Below are 23,931 nucleotides of genomic sequence, written 5' to 3'. Positions count from 1 at the left end.
CCCGGTGTGATGTGACTTGTTAGTGTTACAAGATCTCAGGTGTGAATGGGGAGCAGCTGTTAAATTTCGTGTTATCGCTCTCACTCTCTCATACTGGTCACGGGAAGTTCAACATGGCACCTCATGGCAAAGAACTCTCTGAGGATCTGAAAAAAAGAATTGTTGCTTTACATAAAGATGGCCTAGGCTATAAGAAGATTGCCAATACCCTGAAACTGAGCTACAGCACGATGGCCAAGATCATACAGCAGTTTAACAGGACAGGATCCACTAAGAACAGGCCTCGCCATGGTCGACACTTCCAAGATGACCACTGGCTTGCTAAAGAAGCTGAGGGTAAATCATGAAGTGGCCAAGCATCTCTGCAGACCTAAACCCTATTGAGCACCTGTGGGGCATCCTCAAACGGAAGGTGGAGGAGTGCAAGGTCTCTAACATCCACCAGCTTTGTGATGTCTACATGGAGGAGTGGAAGAGGACTCCAGTGGCAACCTGTGAAGCTCTGGTGAACGCCATGCCCAAGAGGGTTAAGGCAGTGCTGAAAAATAATGGTGGCCAACTAAACTATTGACACTTTGGGCTCAATTTGGACATTTCCACTAAGGGGTGTACTCACTTTTGTTGCCAGCGGTTTAGACATTAATGGCTGTGTGTTGAGCTGTTTTGAGGGGACAGAAAATTTACACTGCTATACAAGCTGTACACTAACTACTTTTACATTGCAGCAAAGTCTAATTTCTTCAGTGATGTCACATGAAAAGATATAATAAAATATTTACTAAAATGTGAGGGGTGTACTCACTTTTGTGAGATACTGTATATGTATGTATGTATGTATGTATGTATGTATGTATGTATGTATGTATGTATGTATATATATATATATATATATATGCACACACACACACACACACACACACACACACAATGCATTCAAAGTGCATGGTAATACACATTTTCATTTCTATGAACCTCTTAATGCATTTATTTAAGCAATATACAAATTTCTTCTCAAAAATAGTGTAGCAGTGTTTTTTTATTCACTAAACAGTCTACAGAGACATAGCAATTATTGGACACTCCCTGCATTTGCCTGTGTTAGAAAACCATAATGCTGAAATACAGGCAAATGTGTAGATGTGAACAAACTCTAAAGAATGCCGACTCATGGAAAATATTGGTGCAGCAGTAAAATGGATCACTGGTTACTCACTTTAAGATCTTATGTTTCTTTGGAAGTTGTATTTTAGTTCCCATGGCAACCACCAATGTCAGTATAAAATGTATCACCATCATTAAGTATACATACTGAAGCAGTCTTGTTAATTCATTGCAAAAACATGAAAATCCTTTCACTAATCCATAATATAGTTAATACCACTGAGCTCAACCTTTTGGACCTGGCAGTAGCCCGATCTCGAGTATAAAAATGTTTTATTATTTACTGTAATATGTGTTAATTAAAAGATGGTGGTTGAGTCCCAGGGCTTTTTCCCTTTGGAAGTCACCATTTAAAACTGTGGGTTCCATTAAGGGTGGTGTACTCAGAACCCCGACCCTTGTAGGCAAGTTTAGTATATCCTCCATGCTGTAGGTGGCACTGGTGCTGTGCAGGGGGAAGAAGTGTCATCAGGGAAGCTGTGGTACGATTGGACACAGCAGTCCTGAGTGACCTCGGTGCCCATCTTTGTTATGGGCAAGGTTAATAAATAGCAGTGCCCTGCTAAGGATGGCATGCATTTTGCAAGTGGCTAGCATAGGGAAAGGAGCCACGTTGGTTACATAGGTACATAAAAAGAAAAGTGAACCTATGCGCTGCCAGTAAGGTATAAGATGTGGGATCAAAGGATGATGTATGCAGTGGAATGCATCACATCCCAATATTCCTGGTGACTTGCCATTTTTTCTCTTTATATTTTTAATGTCACTTTTTTTACAATTTTTTAGCTTCCATCCACTTCATTTCACGATTTGCCATTTTACTCCTCCCTTTCATTTCATACACATATTATTCTTTCCTGGTGATTTACCATTTTACTTCTCAGGATTTATGTCTCACATGTACTCTTTTACATCGATTGGTTTATTTATATGATTCACTTTAGTATATATATATGTTTGGTTTCTTTATATGATTCACTTTATTATATATATGTTTTATTCCATTGTTTTTATTTTTTTGATATATTATCAGGATTTAACCCATACAGGATTTTATCTACACACCATCGATCGCAATATTTTTTTTTTTGATTAATATATATTTTATTACATGCATTTTATGCACGCATGCAACTATTTTATTATATGCATTTTTAAACATGCTGGAATCCCCTGGTTGCATATCTTTTTTAATGCATACATCGGTTCTCTGAATGTAGGGATTCTTAGCCAGTATACGAATATACATGCTGGTACTTTTGCCTGTATTCCATATTTGCTACTTATGGGTTAACAGCAGATGGCGTCCTAATTGGTTCCCTTGGTTACCTTTACCTGTTAAATATCCGGAGACAGTCACCTAGCGGCTTACCCTTGAAAAAGTCACGTGTGTTTGTGACACAACGCGTCGGGAGAAGGCGTGGTAACGGCACTTCCGGTCTACGGCAGAGACCGGAAGCATCGGAGTACACCGCATCGGTGGTATTGTGCTTACTACTACACGCATCTACCCAGTTTTATATGTAAGTTTTCTGCATTTTTTATCATTAAAATATCCTGATTTACTACACTATGAGAGCCCCTTCTTGTCTTTGATGAGCGAGTGTCCCAGGAATCGATGTATTTTCTATCTGAATGAGGATATCGTTGTAAGGAAAGGAATACTAATTGGGCATTACATTGTGGAGATCCATATATTTACATCTATAAGCCCCCCATCTATTTGAGAACATCCGGAGGTCCTTTATGGTTATTGATTACACCGAAACGCTCATTTGAGTGTTAATGGAGGTGAGCGGCCATTGCACCTAATTTTGGAACCCTAGCTCACAAAATATCGCACTTGGCTGTCACCGGAACCATCCGTTTAGTGTCACTGGATCACATATGAACTTTCACTATTCCCTTTTGAAAATACCAGCACTTTATAATTGTTGCACCTATTTATATGGGGTTTTGTGTTATTCTGTCAGATTTTGATTGTATTTACCCAGCGATATACACTTTATTTTAAATATATTAAAACTCCACGCTTATGGTCTATTTGGATAAAAAATTAATAATAAATTAATAAATAAATAAATATATAGATATATAAATAGATAGATATATAGAGGTATTAGGCTGCAGCCTCCCTATACTATAGTCAAAAAGACTATATAGTGAATAGAAAGGAAGGTAGGGTGATGGCGCTGCCTAATAAGGAAAAATAATGTAGGGTGCTAATAAAGTGCTGATATGCTGAATAAAAAAAAATATATATATATCTATATAGTGCACTGTAAGTCCAATGCAGGCTGCTGAAGACGTATGGTTACGAAACGCGTACAGCGTGTTGCATCACTTCCGGCTTTGAGATTGAGGTTTGGACCGCATTGCGCTCCACCTCTACTATTACATGCTTGTATCTTTCTTCGTAAATGTGAGTACCTCTCTTATGTTATAGCTACTAATAAACTTGGTTATACGGTATCACACTATGTGCCTTTCCATTATTCTCTACACCCTGGCATATTACTATGAGTGATACCCCGTGGACATTTGGAAGCCCACTTCCTATCGGCAGGAACCCATTAGATCCAAGCCTCTTTCCTTGGGGAATTTTCCTCTTACCTAGGACCATTCAGAGATCTCCCAGGACGTCCTCATTTAGGATCTGCAGAGGACACCAGGATCTATCTGCCCACAGGATTCATCCATATACCCGCTCTATACCCCTGTGTGGGGTGGGTATCTCTGGTGAGTGCGCTATTCACTAGAGGGGTCACCAAGCACCTCACTGCCCACCACAGGGTCACTCACTACAGTTTGCTATAGGAAGACTGTCACCTGCTATCAATATTGAACTTTGTCTATCACTTATATTTATCTATTGTCACTGCACTTTTATATAGGCACCTATCATTAATATTTGACTCTTCATCAGTTGCTATATATTTTTATTTTCTTGCATATATTTCTTAATTCGTTCAATTGTCACTTCACCCTTATACCATAGTCTATGGTTTTATTTTGGGTATTTTGGTATGCACAGAGCACCTTAATTTGTTCATAGTTATATACTGTATGATCTATATTTTTCATATAGCCTATGTTTTGAATAATTTGTGATACTATTCATGCACATATCACTTTAAATATTGGTATTTATTCAAATTTTAATTATTGTTCACACCGTATTAGTTGTACCACTTTTTCATTATACCTTTTAATAGTTACACCTTCTCTGTATCCATATGCACACGTCACTTTTATTCATTCACTAGGTACATTTGTATAATAGTGCACATTATTTATTTGTGACATTTGTGTCACACTACGATTTTTGGTTCATACTATATAGCTGTACCTAAAGTGCCCTTTCCCACATTGGACTTATAGTGCACTATATATATATATATATATATTTTTTTTTTTTTTTTATTCAGCATATCAGCACTTTATTAGCACCCTACATTATTTTTCCTTATTAGGCAGCGCCATCACCCTACCCTCCTTTCTATTCGATATACACTTTATTTTAAGCACTTTTTAGCACACATTTTGCTTATTATTTTATTTGCACCTTTGAATTTATTGCACAGAATATCTTCTCACCTGCACCGAATATTGTCAGTTACATCACTGAGATTTTTTGCAACCCCTTTGCTGCTCACCACCAGTAATTTATTTATTTATGATCTAGCACTGATCACTTTATTTATCTTTTTATCAGCGTCACTAATCTTATCTTTCATTTAATAGTTTGGATTGTCATTTTATTGCTGTTTTATTATTTGCTTTTACCTATATATTTGGTCACATTCTGCATATATTTTAAAAATATTTTTTTGGTCCACCATTCCCAAGAAATCAAGCGCTTATTCTCTCTGCGATTTACAAAGGTACATAGTTAGTCAGATTGAAAAAAGACACAAGTCCATCTAGCTCAACCAATAAAAAACAAGAAAGAAAACACAGCCATACAATCTCATATACACAATCCTATCACCACAGTTGATCCGGAAGAAGGCGAAAAACCCAAGCAAAGCATGATCCAATTTGCTACTACAAGAAAAAAAATCCTTCCTGATCCCTGAGAGGCAATCAGATATTTCCTGGATGAACTTTACCTATTAAATATTGATTCCCAGTTATCATATGTACAGTACACTTAGGAAAGAATCCAGGCCTTTTTTAAAGCAATCTACTGAGCTGGCATGAACCACCTCTGGAGGGAGTATATTCCACATTTTCACAGCTCTTACTGTGAAGAAACCTTTCTGTATTTGGAGACGAAATCTCTTTTCCTCTAGACGTAAAGAGTGCCCCTTGTCCTCCGTGATGATCATAGATTGAATAACTCAACACCAAGTTCACTAAATGGACCCCTTATGTATTTATACATGCTAATCATATCTCCCTTATCTCCTCTTTTTAAGAGAGAATAAATTCAGTTCCTCTAATCTTTCCTCATAGCTGAAATCCTCTATGCCTCTTATCAGTTTGGTTGCCCTTCTCTGCACTTTGTCCAGTTCCTCAATATCCTTTTTGAGAACTGGTGTCCAAAACTGCTATGCATATTCCAGATGAGGTCTTACTAATGATTTGTACAGGGGCAAAATAATATACATCTCTCTCTGGAGTCCATACCTCTCTTAATACAAGAAAGGACTTTGCTTGCTTTTGAAACCGCAGCTTGGCATTGCATGCTATTACACTATGGATTGCCCCAGTTGTACTCATCCTAGTATGTATGATGCATGCATATTCCTAGCCTCCAAGTGCACAATAACTTTACATGTATCAACATTAAACCTCATTTGTCGCATAGTTGCCCAATTAAACAGTGCATTGAGGTTGGCTTGTAAGTTGGAGACATCCTGTAAGGAAGTTATTCCACTGCATAGCTTGGTGCCATCTGTAAAGACTGAAATGGTACTTTTAATTCCAGACCTAATTTATAAAGATATTAAAAAGTAAGGGTCCTAACACTGAACCTTGGGGTACACCACTGATAACCTTAGACCATTCAGAGGAAGAATCATTAACCACTACTCTCTGGATTTTATCTATTTACAAACTGATCTTTCCAAGCCTGTAGACTTGGTGAGGGACAGAGTTTGCTCTTGAGAAATGTTCCTGCTTGAGAAGGGATAGATTAGGGACCACTGCCTGACTCACCATTCTCCAATCTTCAGTGCTGTGTATAAGGACTTACACTGCTTCCCTGCCTGTCAGCCACCCCTATTCAGATTTCACTCTGGTAATGTAACTTATACCCAAGTACTTTCATGCTGCTGGATTTTGTCAAAGTATTGCCAACATCTCGGAGACCAAAAATACTAGCTTTTCAACCCTGTTGCCGGTGTCGTTGGGTTTGTGGATACCATATTGTTTGTAACGGTTACCTCCCCTGTGTGTGCCGCAGTTGCAAAGCCATTATACCACCAGTGCTAGTGATTGCAGATTACTGTTGTTCGCTTGACATTTTACTTACAATTACAACCCTACAATACAAGAATCGTTTACCCTGTTCTGGACTCCGTGTGTTGCACCTCTACTTTGAATACCCAATTCCTGACCCTGCCTACATTACGGAATAGTTGGTAGGACATGCCTAGCAAAACTAGTTGCACGGAGTGGTCCTAGCACTAGTACTGGAGTTCAATGGCTATAACATCTCACCAATGGACTGGCAGGAGAGGCTAGAGTGTGCAGTGCACTCAGATACCCACCAAGCTAATCTCTAAACTGGCCATAAACTCCTTGTTTGGCCTGTCAGTCTATTATGGCACTACCAGAGAAAGTGTGCGCCACGCTGGCACAAATAGTTGCCAGGCTCAAGGGCCTTTTCAGGGAAAATCTCACTGACTGAGATAAGGCATCTGTGCTTGATTAGCTGCAGTGGAGAGCAAGGGAGACACTGGGGGTCTATTAGACCCCTGATGTCTCCATAAAGAGAACTTGTTTTACGTGCCCATGCTACCACAAGAGAGCAATACAGTCAAATGAGAAAAGTGATAAAATATATATATACTGAATATATATAATTGTGCCAAACATGTGGGGTATTGCTGTGAAAGTCAAAATGAGAGCAAACATTCAGGAGCTGTAATTCAAAGTTCAATATAAACAGATAACCTGAAAATTTATCTCCAAATATGAGTTTGATAAACAGCTGCTTAAAAATTTAAAAAAAAAAAAAAAATTGCAACTGACCACATTTTATTCTACAGGGCCTTTACTTTCAGAAAATGTATAATGTTTGGGAGTTTAAAGTCATTTTCTAGCAACAAGATCCTGATTTTAACAGGTGTAGCGGTGACCATAATATGATTTCATTTAATGTTAGCTGTAAGCAAAAAAACGCATACAGGAAATATAAAAACACCTAACTTTAGGAAAGCTAATTTTCCAAAGATGAGGGCTGCTCTCCAGGACTTAGATTGGGAGGGAATATTGGCATCGATGAGCACAGAACAGAAATGGGAATTTTTAAAAAAAGACTGCAAATTTTATTCCCATGGGCAATACATTTAAAAGGCTAAAAATAAAACCTATGTGGCTCACGGCCAAAGTTAAAAATAAACTATAAATAATAAGAAAAGAGCTTTTTAAAAAAATATAAAAATGAAGGGACACTATCATTCTTTAATTGTTATAAAGAATTTACCAGAATATGTAAACAGGAAATCAAGGACGCAAAAGTTCAAAATGAACGACAGATTGCAAAAGATAGTAGGACAAACCCCAAAAAAATTCTTCAAATATATTAATAGAAAAAGGTTAGGTCTGAGCATGTAGGCCCTTTACAAAATAATCTCAAGTGGGTGAAGTTGGTGACTGGGGACAAAGAGAAGGCAAATTTATTAAATACTTTCTTCAGCTCTGGAGCATGGGGGAGCTCAAGACCATAATGAGGATGGTATTGACACAGCCCCAAATGATCCACAGTGGCTCAAAAGTGATATAGTCCAGAAATATTTCGACAGAATAAAGGTGGATAAAGCGCCTGGACCAGGTGGCATCCACCCACGCATCCTAAAAGAATTGAGCGCTGTAATTTCAAAGCCTTTGTTTCTAATTTTTAGGGACTCGTTAAGGACTGGAATAGTACCACTGGATTGGCGTAGGGCCAATGTGGTGCCTATATATAAAAAGGTATAAAAAGAATATTGCAGAGCTGAAAATAATAAAACAATAAGAAACAGTCTCAAATGGATAAAAATGAACAAACTGGAGAAATGTCTCTTGTGATAAAGTTCATAAATTATTGTAACGACATTCAGTAGGTGAAATCCAGTGAACACGTGGATGCCACGATGAAAAGGAAAATGATCTCTCCACCACCAAGAATGAGTGAAATGTAAACTCACCAGAGCCAAATGCTATCTAGATTATAGGACAGCAATCGAGTATTTTGTGACTGGTCTCAAGAACTTTGGGACATCAATGTAGTCAGTAACCTCCAGCCTCGTGGATAACCTCCAATGCGTTGATTGACTCAGCACGTTATGAAAGGGTTAAATCACAAAAAAAAAAATGGGAAAGGCTCATGGTGTAGTATGAAGTAAAAATCTATTTAATAAAAATATATAATAAAATATTTGATATCACTGATAAAAAAACAGTGTATAAGAAATATACAATCAAACAGCGATAAATATAAAGCCACCACTAAAATGAAAAGTGATGGCTGGGACCTTAGGTGTTTGAGATAACAAGCTCAAACACCTAAGGTCCCAGCCACCACTTTTCAGTTTAGTGGTTTTTACTTCATATTACACCATGAGCCTTTCCCGTTTTATTTTGCAATTTAACCCTGCAACACGTGTTCACTGGATTGCACCTATTGAATGTCGTCACAATAATTTATGAACTTTATCAGAAGAGACATTTCTCCAATTTGTTCATTTTTATCCATTTGAGACGGTTTCTTATTGTTTATTATTTTCTGCGCTGCATTCTTCTTTTTATATCTATGTATTTTTGTATATGTGTATTTTACACTTTTTTGCTAGCTGCTGTTTGTTTCACAAGCGCGGATTCATACTTTTTATCACTTATCTGCACATTTATATATAAAAAGGGATCAAAGTCTTTGCCAAGTAACTGTAGACCTGTTAGTTTAACTTCTATAGTCGGGAAGATGCTGGAGAGTTTAATAAAAGACCACATAGATGAGTTCTTGCTATTAAAAATATTTTAAGGAACAGACAGCATGGATTCATGAAAGACAGGAGATGTCAAACAAACCGGATTTCTTTTTATGAGGCGGTAAGTAAAACCTTGGACAGGGGGGTGGCTGTGGACGTAGTATACTTGGATTTTGCAAAAGCGTTTGACAGAGAGTAGTGGTTAATGTTTCTTACTCTGAATGGTCTAAGGTTATCAGTGGTGTACCCCAAGGTTCAGTGTTGGGACCCTTACTTTGTAATATCTTTATAAATGATATAGGGTCTGGGATTAAAAGTATCATTTCAGTCTTTGCAGATGACACCAAGCTTTGCAGTGGAATAACTTCCTTACAGGATGTCTCCATCTTACAAGCTGACCTCAGTGCACTGTTTCATTGGGCAATTATATGGCAAATGAGGTTTAATGTTGATAAATGTAAGGGTATGCACATAGGGGCTAAGAATATGCATGCATCATACATACTAGGTGGAGTAGAACTGGGGGAATCCATAGCGGAGAAGGATCAGGAAGTTCTGGTAGATCCGAAGCTTAATAATAGCATGCGATGCCAAGCTGCAGTTTCCAAAGCAAGCAAAGTCCTTTCTTGTATTAGCAGAGGCATGGACTCCAGAGAGAGAGATATCACTTTGCCCCTTTACAAATCCTTAGTAAGACCACATCTAGAATATGTAGTTCAGTTTTGGGCACCTGTTCTCAAAAAGGATGTCTGGGAACTGGAGAAAGTGCAGAAAAGGGCAACCAAACTGATAAGAGGCATGGAGGACCTCAGCTATGAGGAAAGATTAGAGTAACTGAATTTATTCTCTCTTGAGAAGAGGAGATTAAGGGGGATATGATCAACATGTATAAATACATAAGGGGTCCATATAGCAAACTTTGTGTTGACCTTAAAGTGAATAACAACACAGAGGACAAGGGGGCACTCTTAAGTCTAGAGGAAAAGAGATTTTGTCTCCAAATATGGAAAGATTTCTTCACCGTAAGAGCTGTGAAAATGTGGAATAGACTCCCTTCAGGAGGTGGTTCTGGCCAGCTCACTAGATTGCTTTAACCGGTTCCGGACCACCCACCGCATACATACTGTGGCAGGCTGGCCCTCCTGCGCGAACCGACATACTTCGGTCGCGCGCCGGCAGCTAGGGGGCAAGCGCGCACCACCAGTGGCGCGCTCCTGCCCCCACTCGGCAGCGGAGACTCCGATGCACGGGGCATCGAAGCTGTTGTAAACACAGCTGACCGTTCTCTCTGGAAAGATCACAGAGCTCCTGTGATCCTTCTATGTAGGATCACAGGTCTCTATGGTCATTCCATAAGCCCCACCCCCATACAGTTAGAATCACTCCCCTAGGCTCACATTTAACCACTTGCCGACTGCGCACAGTATATTTACTGCGGCAGTCAGCCCCTCACAGCCTGTGAGGCTCTGTGGAGCGAGCGTGCGCCGCCGGAGGCGCGGTCACAGAACCCCCCCCCCTACCCCCCCGCGCGTGTGACTGGCGGACCCGATGTCCGCTGGTCACTCGGCGATCGTCGGGGGAGAGGGAGAAAGGCAGGCGGCTAGTGTAAACAAGCCGCCTGTCATTCTCCCCTGTGTAGAAACAATGATCATACGGTTCTACTATGTAGGACCGTTGATCATTGTTCCTACACCTCAAGCCACAGCCAATCACAGTTAGAATCTAGACACACACAGCCCCTCCCTCTCAAATAAAGTTAACCCCTTCACTGCCAGTGTAATTTTACAGTAACAGTGCATATTTATAGCACTGATTACTGTAGACATGTCACTGGTAACCCCAAAAGTTTCAAAAATGTCAGTCAAGGGTCCGATCTGTCCTCCGCAATGTCGCAGTACCGAAAAAAAAAAAAAATTGCAGATCGCCACCATTACGCGTTAAAAAAAAAAAACAACAAAAATGACAAAAATCTTTCCCTTTGTTAGTAAACGCGATAACTTTTGCGCAAACCAATCAAAATACGCTTTTTGCAATTTTTTTTACCAAACATATGTAGCATAAACAAATTGGCCGAAAATGTTAAATTTTGATTTTTACATTTTTTTGGGGGAATTTCATATAAAAAAAAATGTGAAAAATATTGTTATTTTTGCAAAATTGATGCTCTTTTTTTGTTTATAGCGCATGATAAGAAAATCGCACAGGTGATCAAATACCACCAAAATAAAGCTCTGTTTGTGGGAAAAAAAGGACGTCAAATTCGTTTAGGTACAGCGTCGCACGACCGCGCAATTGTCCGTTAAACTCACGCAATGCCAAATCGCAAAATACCCCCTGGTCAGGAAGGGGGTAAAATCTTCCGGGGCTTAAGTCGTTAATTCATTGATCACCCACAGTGTTAACCCCTTCCCTGCCACTGTCATTATTACAGCAACAGTGCATATTTGTAGTACTGATTATTGTAGTAATGTCACTGGTCCCCCTAAAAGTGTAAAAAATTAAAAATAAATAAAAATCGCTGCCATTACTAGTAAAAAAAATAAAAAAATAAAAAAATAAAAATTACATAAATCTTTCCCGTAGTTAGTAACTTTTGCGCAAACCAATCAAAATACACTTATTGCGATTTTTTTTTTTTTACCAAAAATATGTAGCAAAAAACAAATTGGCCTGAAATGTTAAAGTTTCATTTTTAAAGTTTTTTTGGGGGAATGTTATATAGCAGAAAGTGAAAAATATAGTTTTTTTTCAAAATTGTCACTCTTTTTTTGTTTATAAAATAAAAATTGCAGAGATGATCAAAAACCACCAAAAGAACTCTATTTGTGGGAAAAAAAAGGACATCAATTTTATTTGGGTACAGCGTCGCACGACTGTGCAATTATACATGAAAATAACAGTGCCGGATCATAAAATATGGCCTGGTCATTAAGGGGGAAAATCTTCCGGTCCAGAAGTGGTTAAAAAAGGCCTTAATTCTTTCCTAGGCATACATAATATGAATGGGTAATAATATTTATAGGTAAGGTTGATCCAGGGAATATCTGATTGCCTCTCAGGGGATCAGGAAGGATTTTTTTCCCCTGCTGTAACAAATTGGATCATGCTTTGCTGGGGATTTTTGCCTTCCTCTGAATCAACTGTGGGTATAGGATTGTGTATATGGGATTGTATGGTTGGGTTTTCTTTACTGTTTTTTGTTTTTTATTGGTTGAGTCAGCTGCACTTCAACCTGACTAACTATGTGACTATGTGTGAAAAAAAAAATGGTTAATGCATCCCAAGAGAACACTGAAACACCCCTACAAATTTCACTACCTGCTTTTTTGATTGGCTAACTATACTGAACAAAAATTATAAAACGCAACACTTGTTTTTGCGCTCATTTTTTATGAGCTGAACTCAAAGATCTAAGAAAACTGGGATTCATCTCTGAAGAGAACACCTCGCTGAAGTGCCAGACGCCATTGAATGTGAGCATTTACCCACTCAAATTGGTTACGACAATGAACTGAAGTCAGGTCAAGACCCTGATGAGGACAACGGGCATGCAGATTAGATTCCCTGAGGCGGTTTCTGACAGTTTGTGCAGAAATTCTTTGGTTATGGAAACCGATTGTTGCAGCAGCTGTCCGGGTGGCTGGTCTCAGATGATCTTGGAGGTGAAGATGCTGGATGTGGAGGGCCTGGGCTGATGTAGTTACACGTCGTCTGCAGTTGTGAGGTCGGATGGATGTACTGCCAAATTTTCTAAAACGCCTTTGGAGACGGCTTATGGTAGAGAAATGAACATTCAATTCATGGGCAACAGCTCTGGTGGACATTCCTGCAGTCAGCATGCCAATTGCTCGCTCCCTCAAAACATGCGACATCTGGGGCATTGTGCTGTGTGATAAAACTGCACATTTTAGGCTTCTTTCACACGGTCCGCCTCCGCAGGCGGATCCGTGTTGCTCAGCGGGGATCGATCCGCGATCCCCGCTGAGCCGGGCAGATGACAGCTCCGTCTCAGCTTGCAGAGCGGAGAGGGAGGTGTCTCAGCACCCGCTGCCCTCTATGGGGGATCGGAGGAGAGCGGACCGCTTGTCCGCTCTCATCAGATCCGCTCCGCTCCGATTACTGAACAGATGGAAAAATAGGGTTTCCATCCGTCCAGATTTCAGAACAGGATCGGATGCGGATGGCAGCGGGTGTCAGCGGAGGTGAACTCCGCTGACACCCGCTGCCCCATAGAGCTGCATGGAGGATCCGATCAGATCCGCCTAAAAAACTGACAGGCGGATCTGATCGGACCGCCCGTGTGAAAGAGCCCTTAGAGTGGCCTTTTATTGTGGCCAGCCTAAGGTACACCTGTGCAATAATCATGCTGTCTAATTAGCATCTTGATATGCCACATCTGTGAGGTGGATGGATTATCTCGGCAAAGGAGAAGTGCTCACTAACACAGATTTACACAGATTTGTGAACAATATTTGAGAGAAATAGGCCTTTTGTGTACATAGAACAAGTCTTAGATCTTGGAGTTCACCTCATGAAAAATGGGGGCAAAAAAAAAAGTGTTGCGTTTATAATTTTGTTTAGTATAATTTTTGGAATCTCTTTTAAAAATAGGAAAATTACATTTTTGCTAGGTCGTTCCCTAAGGGCTCATGTACACGAAGATATGATTTTACACAGGATCTTGCTTGCAAAATGTTGTCCATACACTGTATGCATATTAAGTCTTTGCTAACGCTTACATCTGCACAGCATGTAGTACAAATGGGCCTTTGAAGAGTCATGTAGTGTTCCTTGTTGCTAGGACATAGACAGCTTCTAAAGTAAGCCATGTAGTGTCCTTCTGTTGCAGACAGCTATTGGCATCTAGCTTCCATTGTTCCTGTGGACATGTGGATCTATAGTCCCTGGTTGGCAATGCAGCACAAATGAATAGTGGTTTAAAGCCAATTTGGTTAGTCGCTGGCTGGTAGGTAGGTTTGAGCTTGGAAATCTCTTTGCATTCGTTTGACATACATCACCCTTGCTGCAAAAACCAGTTATAGGTCGGGCTGTGGCCACTTGTTTGTATTTTGAATATATTGGTCAGGCAACGCACTGACATCTTTGCTGCCATAGTGCTATGTGCTGGGTGTTTAGTGTGCCCCTGTACTGTTAAGGAAGGGTGGGCTCTTCCCAGGCTCACCTGCCCTCTGCCTGTCCAAATAAATGCATGTGCCTCCATTGTGGAGACTCTGAGTTTAGAGTTAGAACTACAGAAAACAGGGTGCCTAAAAACAGGGTGCAAATGTGTGCAGACTAAACCTCTGTTCTTAACGCATATTGTTAGACAGGTAAATTTGGTTGGTTGGTAAGTTTGAGCTTAGAAATCTCTTTGTATTTGTTTGTCATACGTTGCCCTTTCAGTGCTCCTTGCTACAAACACCAGTTATAGGCGGGGGCAGTGGCCACTTGTTTGTATTTTTAAGCCTAGTTGACCTACCTCAGTGTATATTCTACTAAGGGGTCAATACTGGCAGGTGAGTGCAATCCCTTGTGGAGGCACAGATGGTGGATTGGTGTGGAGTAGTTGGGGATGCACAGAGTACTTTTGTTTAAAAGCATCCTCACAAGAATATAAAGAGCTGCACAGTCATCTTGCAATGAATACTTTTGCTGGACTTTATTAATGGTTTTTAATGGTTTATATGCACTTTATTGACACATTTGCACCTTTATAATAGTTAGCAGGTCAGGGTAAGCAACAGCTCTTTCTTATAATATTTAAGATAGCATCCATTGTTGCTAGGATTCAGGTGGCTACCCAATAGAGCATTTTTATTGTATAAATAATTTGTTTTATATACTGTATGTTTATTTGTGGAAAAGCACAACACTTGATTGTAACAACTTCTGAAGGGAGCTGCCTAGCATCCTTTTTGGTAGGACACAGAAGACTTCTTCCACCTAGTGTCCTCTGTTGCTAGGACACAGGCAGCTTCTGTACGCAGGCGGCTTTAATACTCCGAAGTAAATTTGCGTTGTGCGTATGTAAACATTAGCACAGATGTTTACATATGTACGTTATGCAAATACACTCCTCTCCGAACACTGGGTATGGGAATTTTTAATGTCCCTGAACAATGCACTTGACTTCAGATCCAAATGTCACAATGTGCATGGATGGATTGGCTTCAACTGAGCTTTGTTCAGAGGCATACAAAAGCTGCCAGTTTTCATCCCCATGTGCATGAGCCACTAGGCTCATCCACTTCAAAAGGAATGCAAAAATTGCAGCTGTTCTTTCTGAGGAAATTGCTTTGGGTTGTTACAACCTCCCAATCAATCTGAAAAGGCCTTAGTAAATAGCAATTTTTTCAAGACAGAAAATGATAATAAACATTTTTTCATCATAATATTGTAGCACTGCCCCCTTGAGGACTGCTGGATTGTTCACCTTTTCGGGTCCTTCAAGGTTACCGGGAGCAACTGAATGCAGAATCTTAACACTTTACTCTCCGACTCAGTCAATGAACAGTCTAGGGGTGGTTGTTTTTTTTTTTATATTGGGATGGGAGAAGGGATAGAGTGGAATACTCCAGAACTTGAACTTTTCTAAGGATGCGGCTAAGCCACAGTTTCACCTTGCCACTATATGAATCTGAGGTAAAGTTCCTGAATAGACATTTGATTAATACTTATCTACAGGGTACTCGCCTAGCACCCCCTTTCACTCCACCAGCTGACACCCATCCTCTGACTACTCTACTCCGAAGTGGCCCCCTTCCTGGTCAGGCCCTTAGACACGATCCCCTGTACCCTGCTTTTCGGGTTCTCCAATGTCTCAACTCCTCCTAGTTAGTTCTTCTGGACCTGGGTTCAGTTCCTCACTTCTGGCTCATCAGGCCGACTGAATGTGACCATACACCAACCGCTACAGAAGAGGAGGCAGCCGCCACCCTCCTTCCAGGACTCTGCTCACCAGCCACATGTGCTCCTGACTTTTATACCACACCCCACAATGCACCGAGACAACTAGTCTGTGCCATTCACTGGGGCTGTATCAAAGCCTGTGTACCCATTGGCCAGGTTTCCTCCACTGTCCAATGTGCCTCCCCATTGGACCAGTGGGGACACTCCCCCAGACCACATGAATCACACACTGAGCTCATTGAGCAGATCTAACTCACAGATCCTGCTCCATGTTAAGCAGAGAGCAATATAGAATTTACCTGCTGCTCCTCTGAAAGAGTAATGCCCCGTACACACGTGCAGATTATCTGAAGACTTTGTCTGTAGACTTACCAAAACCATATAATATGAGGTCAAACCTAAACACTTTCAATTTGTATGCAATCCGGCAGGCCCTTGCACTACATAGAAAAGGTAAATCTGAAGACAAAAGTCTTCAGATAATCTGCACGTGTGTACGGGGCATGAGTATAGTTTTTGTCTGCCTAGCACCTACCGAGGAGGGTGCTACAATATAATGCTATTTACAGCGAGGGAAATATTTATTCGATCTCCTGCAGATTTTATACATTTGCCCACTTACAAAGAAATTAAGGGTCTCTAATTCTTATCACATGTGTATTTTAAATGCTAGAGACAGAATATCAACCAAAAATCCAGAAAAAACACAAGATACAAAAGTTATAAATTTAGTTGCAGTTCAGTGAGTAAAATAAGTATTTGATTATCTACCAACCAACAATGATTCTGGCTCCTACAGACTGGCAACAGTATGTACCCGTGTGGTACACAGATTAGTCTTGTCAGTTTAAGAAGGTGATCCTAACGACAACAACTCATTATGTATTTAAAAGACAACTGTCCACAGAATCTCTTTCTTCCATTCAAACCTCGCCATCATGGGCAAGACCAAAGAGCTGTCAGGGGCAAGATTGTAGACTTGCACAAGGCTGGAATGGGCTACAAGACCATTAGAAAGAAGCTTAGTGAGAAGGAGACAATTGTGGAATGATTATTTGCAAATGAAATAAATACAAAATAACCATTAATCGCCCTCTACAGCTCCATACAAGATTTTGCCTCATAGGGCAAGGATGATCATGAGAAAAGTAAGGGATCAGCCCAGAACTACACGGGAGGAGCTTGTGAATAATCCCAAGGCAGTTGGGACCACAGTCACGACCATGGATTAATATCCTGCTGCGCCTGTAATGTCCCCCTCCTCAAGAAGGTACATGTACAGACCCATCTAAAAGTTTAACATCTAAATAATTCAGAGAAGCATTGAGAGAAAGTGCTATGGTCAGAGGAGATAAAATTGAGCTCTTTGGCATTAACTCAATTCGCCATGTTTGGAGGAAGAAAAATACTGACTATGACCCTAAGAACACCATCCCTACAGTCAAGCTTGGAGGTAGAATCATTATGCTTTGGGGCTGTTTCTCTGCTAAAAAGTACAGGCTGACTTTGCTGCATTGAGGGGACAATGGACGGGGCCATGTATTGTAAAATCCTGAATGAGAACCTTCTTCCCTCAGCCAGAACACTGAGGATGGGTCTTGAATAGGTCTTCCAGCATGAAAAATTACCCAAAACATACCACCAAGGCAACAAAGGAGTGGCTCAAGAAGAAGCACATAGGGTCATGGAGTGGCCTAGCCAGTCTCCAGACCTTAATCCTATTAAAAAAATTCTGAAGGGAGCTTTGAGTTGCCAAGCGACAGCCAAGAAACCATAAGAATTTAGAGAAGATCTGTAAAGAAGAGTGGACCAAATCCCTCCTGAAATGTGTGCAAACCTGATACCCAACTACAAGAAACATCTTACCTCACCTCTTCACCAACTACTAAGTCATGTTTTGCTTGGGGATCAAATACTTATTTTACTCACTGAACTGAAACTCAATTTATAGCATTTGTATCTTTTTTTTTTTTTTTTTTTCTGGATTTTTGGTAGATATTCTATCTCCATTATTTAAAAATGATACAAATTTGAAACCCTTCATTTCTTTGTACAGGGAGTGCAGAATTATTAGTCAAATGAGTATTTTGACCACATCATCCTCTTTATGCATGTTGTCTTACTCCAAGCTGTATAGGCTCGAAAGCCTACTACCAATTAAGCATATTAGGTGATGTGCATCTCTGTAATGAGAAGGGGTGTGGTCTAATGACATCAACACCCTATATCAGGTGTGCATAATTATTAGGTTGCAGCACTCTTAAAATTGCAAAGCTTCTGAAGCGTGATCATCGAACAATCAAGCATTTCATTCAAAACAGGTCAACAGGGTCGCAAGAAGCGTGTGGAAAAACCAAGGCGCAAAATAACAGCCCATGAACTGAGAAAAGTCAAGCGTGCAGCTGCCAAGATGCCACTTGCCACCAGTTTGGCCATATTTCAGAGCTGCAACATCACTGGAGTGCCCAAAAGCACAAGGAGTGCAATACTCAGAGACATGGCCAAGGTAAGAAAGGCTGAAAGACGACCACCACTGAACAAGACACTCAAGCTGAAACGTCAAGACTGGGCCAAGAAATATCTCAAGACTGATTTTTCAAAGGTTTTATGGACTGATGAAATGAGAGTGAGTCTTGATGGGCTAGATGGATGGGCCCGTGGCTGGATTGGTAAAGGGCAGAGAGCTCCAGTCCGACTCAGACGCCAGCAAGGTGGAGGTGGAGTACTGGTTTGGGCTGGTATCATCAAAGATGAGCTTGTGGGGCCTTTTTGGGTTGAGGATGGAGTCAAGCTCAACTCCCAGTCCTACTGCCAGTTTCTGGAAGACACCTTCTTCAGGAAGAAGTCTGCATCCTTCAAGAAAAACATGATTTTCATGCAGGACAATGCTCCATCACACGCCTCCAAGTACTCCACAGCGTGGCTGGCAAGAAAGGGTATAAAAGAAGAAAAGCTAATGACATGGTCTCCTTGTTCACCTGATCTGAACCCCATTGAGAACCTGTGGTCCATCATCAAATGTCAAACAGTACACCTCTCTGAACAGTGTCTGGGAGGCTGTGGTTGCTGCTGCACGCAATGTTGATGGTGAACAGATCAAAACACTGACAGAATCCATGGATGGCAGGCTTTTGAGTGTCCTTGCAAAGAAAGGTGGCTATATTGGTCAGTGATTTGTTTTTGTTTTGTTTTTGAATGTCAGAAATGTATATTTGTGAATGTTGAGATGTTATATTGGTTTCACTGGTAAAAATAAATAATTGAAATGGGTATACTGTATATTTGATTTTTGTTATGTTTCCTAACAATTATGCACAGTAATAGTCACCTGCACACACAGATATCCCCCTAAAATAGCTAAAACTAAAAACAAACTAAAAACTACTTCCAAAAATAGTCAGCTTTGATATTAATGAGTTTTTTGGGTTCATTGAGAACATGGTTGTTGTTCAATAATAAAACTAATCCTCAAAAATACTCATTTGCCTAATAATTCTGCACTCCCTGTATGTGGGCAAACATACAAAATCTGCAGGGGATCAAATAATTATTTTCCCCACTGTATGAAGCATACCCACAAGAGATTGTTATTTTCCAACCAAAACCCCAGTCACCATTTTAAAACAAAACTGAACATTATAAGCCAGTACAAAGCCCACTCCAAAAATGTTGTTTCTATAGCGATGGCTAATAGGTTTAAATGCTTTCGAAAACCAGCATTTTCATGCCACTAGTAAACATTCAGCTGCAAATGAAGCAGGAAAGATCAGTGTGATCTAAACCCAGGCTGGATGTTTACTCACAAAAAACAATAGTTTCTGCCAGCCACCTTTTTTCAACCTGAGTAGACTCTTGGCATGGCAAAGTGGCGAGTGTCTATAAATCAGGCATAATACATCTACTTTTTTTAATGGTTACTAGCATGATACATGTCTAGGAAAAATATCTTTCACAGACCTGTCAAACAAGGAAACAAGGCTACACATAAAACAAGTTCAAAACCCGCAGCAACTGATCAAATTCCATAATAAACACACATACATACATACATACATACACATACACACACATATATTATATTATATAATATACACACACACAGCCAAGAATAGGGATGTGGTGTCCAAATATTGCAAAAAATCTTGCAAGTTTGTTGCTAATTAACATTGAGCAGGTGTTAATAATAGCCTGAAAAATAATTTTACATATAATTAAAAGTGCCATCACAATGTAGCTTAATGTCGGCCTTAGCTTGGAAAAGCATAGTCGCTTGAAACAATTGGTGAAATTAAAATGGTATTAAACCCAAAACCAAAAATGTAATTTACTGCAGCTTGCCAATCAGATGTGGTGGCTACATTCGTTTTCTCTGGCTTTTTCCCCCCATCTGCTTTCACCTGGTGTTATGGCCAGTAACACACCTCCTGTATTAGTGAGTCATGTATGTAAAGAAATGTATTAAAAATATTTAAAATAATTTATAAATTATAACACGGCTTGGTCAGAACGTCAGGAGAACCAATTTCTTTTAGGCTGCATTCACATGTCAGCTTATAATCACGGGCAGAACCGCCGCGGTTCCGCCCGCGATTCGGAGATTTATTGCAAATCGCGGGACGCCTAGCGTTGCCCGTTGATTTGCAATAGCCCCCCAAACGCCGAGCGATGTTGCCGCGATTTACGCCCGCCGAATCGCGGCAACATCGCGCAAACAAAATCGCGGGATGCAATACGCTCCAAAAAAGTACAAGAGCTTCTTTGGAGCGTATTGTGTCCCGCGATTTTGTTTGCGCGATGTTGCCGCGATTCGGCGGGCGTAAATCGCGGCAACATCGCTCGGCGTTTGGGGGGCTATTGCAAATCAACAGGCAACGCTAGGTGTCCCGCGATTTGCAATAAATCTCCGAATCGCGGGCGAAACCGCGGCGGTTCTGCCCGCGATTATAAGCTGACATGTGAATGCAGCCTTAATGCACACCCTCACTTTGCAGTACAATGTTTTTGTCTTGCTGCTAACAAAACTTTTTGTAAATGTTTATAATAAAATATTTTGATTAAAAAAAAAAAAAAAAAAAAACAATTAGTGAGATCAACTCTGGAGGAACGAATATAGGAGGCACCACGGACAGCAGCATTGTCAGCCTGGGGTTAGGGGAGTGTTAAATGTATTAGCAGATTTAGATACATAAACAAACTGAAGTCAAACTCCACCTTACACTTTATAATCAGTTACAGCAAACAATTACTTTCGTTTTGGGATTAAGGTTTTGCATGAATAAATAAAAGCTAATCATTTGTAATCACTCCTGCCAGTGTTAAGTGGCTTGTCTCATCTATGTAAACTAATACATTTTGTTGGAGATCTTGAGCTTGTGAAAAACAGACTTGCTGGCTGGATCACCAGATGAAAAAAGAAGGAAGAAAGTCTAAAAAAGGAAAATAATGCAGCCATGGTATCTGAAAATGGGTAAACTGCAATATAATACAGGTTTGCTTTTGGTTTAATACTGCTTTATGCTACATTGTATGGTACAGTACTTTGAATTAGAAGTAAAATACTTTTGCAGAGTTTGGACACTGCATCCCATATTGGATTTATATGTTTTGGAGAAAGAGTGGGAGTCTGCTTTGTTGATGTACATACATGCATACAAGTTATTTATTTTTTATTTCTATGTCTTTCTTCTCATAAGCCCTCATTCACGTGGGCCTCCTGGGTTTATTTTAAACAGAGAAGATGATTTGCGAAATATAATCATAAACAAACTTTATACTTCCTAGATCAATATCTTCTAAACTTAGGTTAAACTGACTGTGCTTGAGCACAAGTAAACACACAGCGGGCTTGATTTACTAAGACCTAAAGAGGAAATAAACTTCCATCTTTAAGTTTTACCTATAGATAAGCCTATATTAGGGCTTACCTATAGGTAGTGTAAATATCTCCTAAAAATGCACCATTTAGCAGGTATTTACTGAGCTAGCAGCCAGTTACGTCACTGGCGCATGTGCTCTGAAGGAACGGCCACCTGTGTGGTTTCTTCAGAGCAGTGTGACGTGACTGTCAGCTCCCACGCGCATGCGTGGGAATGACGTCATCGTGGCTCCAGCCAGTCACAGAGCTGGAGCCGCGAACCCCGAAGGAAGACTGGGTAGAGATGGACGCTGCCTCCAGCGATGCCATCGCATTGCTGGAACGCTTCGTTTTCAGGTAAGTTTAACATAATGTGCTAGTATGCGATGCATACTAGCATATTATGTCTTTGCCTTGATGGTAAGAAAAGAAAAAAAAAAGTGCAGCAGTTTACAACCACTTTAAGGCTCGGTTCACACTTCTGCGATGCGGGAATGCTGCGAATATGCAGCGTGATCCCGCATCGCATCCGCACATCTGGCAGTTCACACTGCCATATGCGATACGCAGGGGGTGTCAATTAAATGTTAACGACACCCCCAGTTTGATCGCATATCGCAGTGCGATCTGACAGTTCGCACAGAATCGGATCGCACGATTCCGAGGCGGTTAAAAAAATGCCTCCTGTGCATGTTTGCTGCGGATGCGCTGCGAATTCAGCCATACAAAGTGTATGGCTGAATTCGCATCCGCACAGGAGATCGCATGTAATGAAGGAGCAGTGCGCTCTGAATTACATGCGATCAGCTCATCCCCAGAAGTGTGAACCGACACTAAGAGTGCAAAATCTGGTGCAGCTCTGCATAGAAACCAATCCGCTTCCTTTTTTTTTTTGTCAAAGCTTAATTGAACAAGCTGAAGTTAGAAGCCGATTGGCTACCATGCACAGCTGCACCGGATTTTGCACTCTCCAGTTAGGTTAATCAACCCCAGTTTGTGCGATATAGCATTATACACATTTAAATGCATCCCATGCCTGTGTGAATGAGGCCTACATTAAAATCGTATTCATTGCTATGGGTAAGTTCAATTTACAAAGCTTTACGGATCAGGCAAGAAGGAGCACAATATAAACAGAATGCAAATCTAGAAAAATTAACAATTAAGATAACACCTGACTAACTTAAAAAAAAATCCTGGAAATAGGTTTTATATACAGTACGAATTCTTAAAATACATTAAGGCTTATATACTCAGGTCAGATGCAGACAGCAAAGTAAAGCAAGTGCATACTTGTTTAATAGGATGTCATGAAATTCTAGCAATGTAGAAAGCTATGCCAAGTTTAATAAAGAGCTGACGAGTCGTCCGGCTCTGGAAAATTAGGTCACTTACCATCTCATTCTCCTCTCCTTGGTTAAGCAGCGCACGATGGCCATTGTTCACTTTTTCCCCCATCAAATCACTGAGATGTGACTGAAATCTGTCCAGTGCAGTAGAATGTCAGCACACCTTGCTGGCCTGTCAGTGACAAATACAAGTTTCAATTGTGAAACAGTTCAGTTCTGGCTCCGCGGCTCCGCCCCTCACATCAACCAGGTGATATAACCCTTTACAGGACAGGTAGCAGTGGGATCACCTTCCAGATTCTACTGTGTCACATAGGTGAAGGCATATTGTGCCCAATGAGGAGGACAAGCAGCCTTAACAAGCACTGGTTTACTTGCAGAACACTCCTTGTTGTGAAAGTATAAGATGCAACTTGAACTGACTAAAAAAAAATCAACTTTCGCAGATGTAAACTTCTATTAAGAATAAGTTACCATGGAACTAAGCCTTTCGATCATTTACAGCCAAGGAAGCTGCCAT

General features: G+C 40.4%; 1 protein-coding gene across 1 annotated transcript in view; it reads right to left on the bottom strand.

Moving 5' to 3' along the window:
- LOC309551107 (putative cation-transporting ATPase 13A4) overlaps positions 1-23,583 on the bottom strand; it is a 186,724-nt gene extending 163,141 nt beyond the window's left edge. The window contains exon 1 of the mRNA XM_082251554.1: positions 23,458-23,583. Coding sequence (XP_082107680.1) covers positions 23,458-23,520 — 63 coding nt within the window. The 5' untranslated portion in view covers positions 23,521-23,583. The remainder of the gene's footprint in view (positions 1-23,457) is intronic.
- Between the last annotated feature and the right edge of the window lie 348 nt (positions 23,584-23,931).

This window comes from Pelophylax lessonae (assembly GCF_965119305.1).
Source record: "Pelophylax lessonae genome assembly, chromosome: 3".
In the NCBI taxonomy this organism is placed as follows: domain Eukaryota; kingdom Metazoa; phylum Chordata; class Amphibia; order Anura; family Ranidae; genus Pelophylax; species Pelophylax lessonae.
The sequence above is the reverse complement of the archived record's forward strand: the minus strand, read 5'-3'. Positions and strand labels throughout refer to the sequence as shown.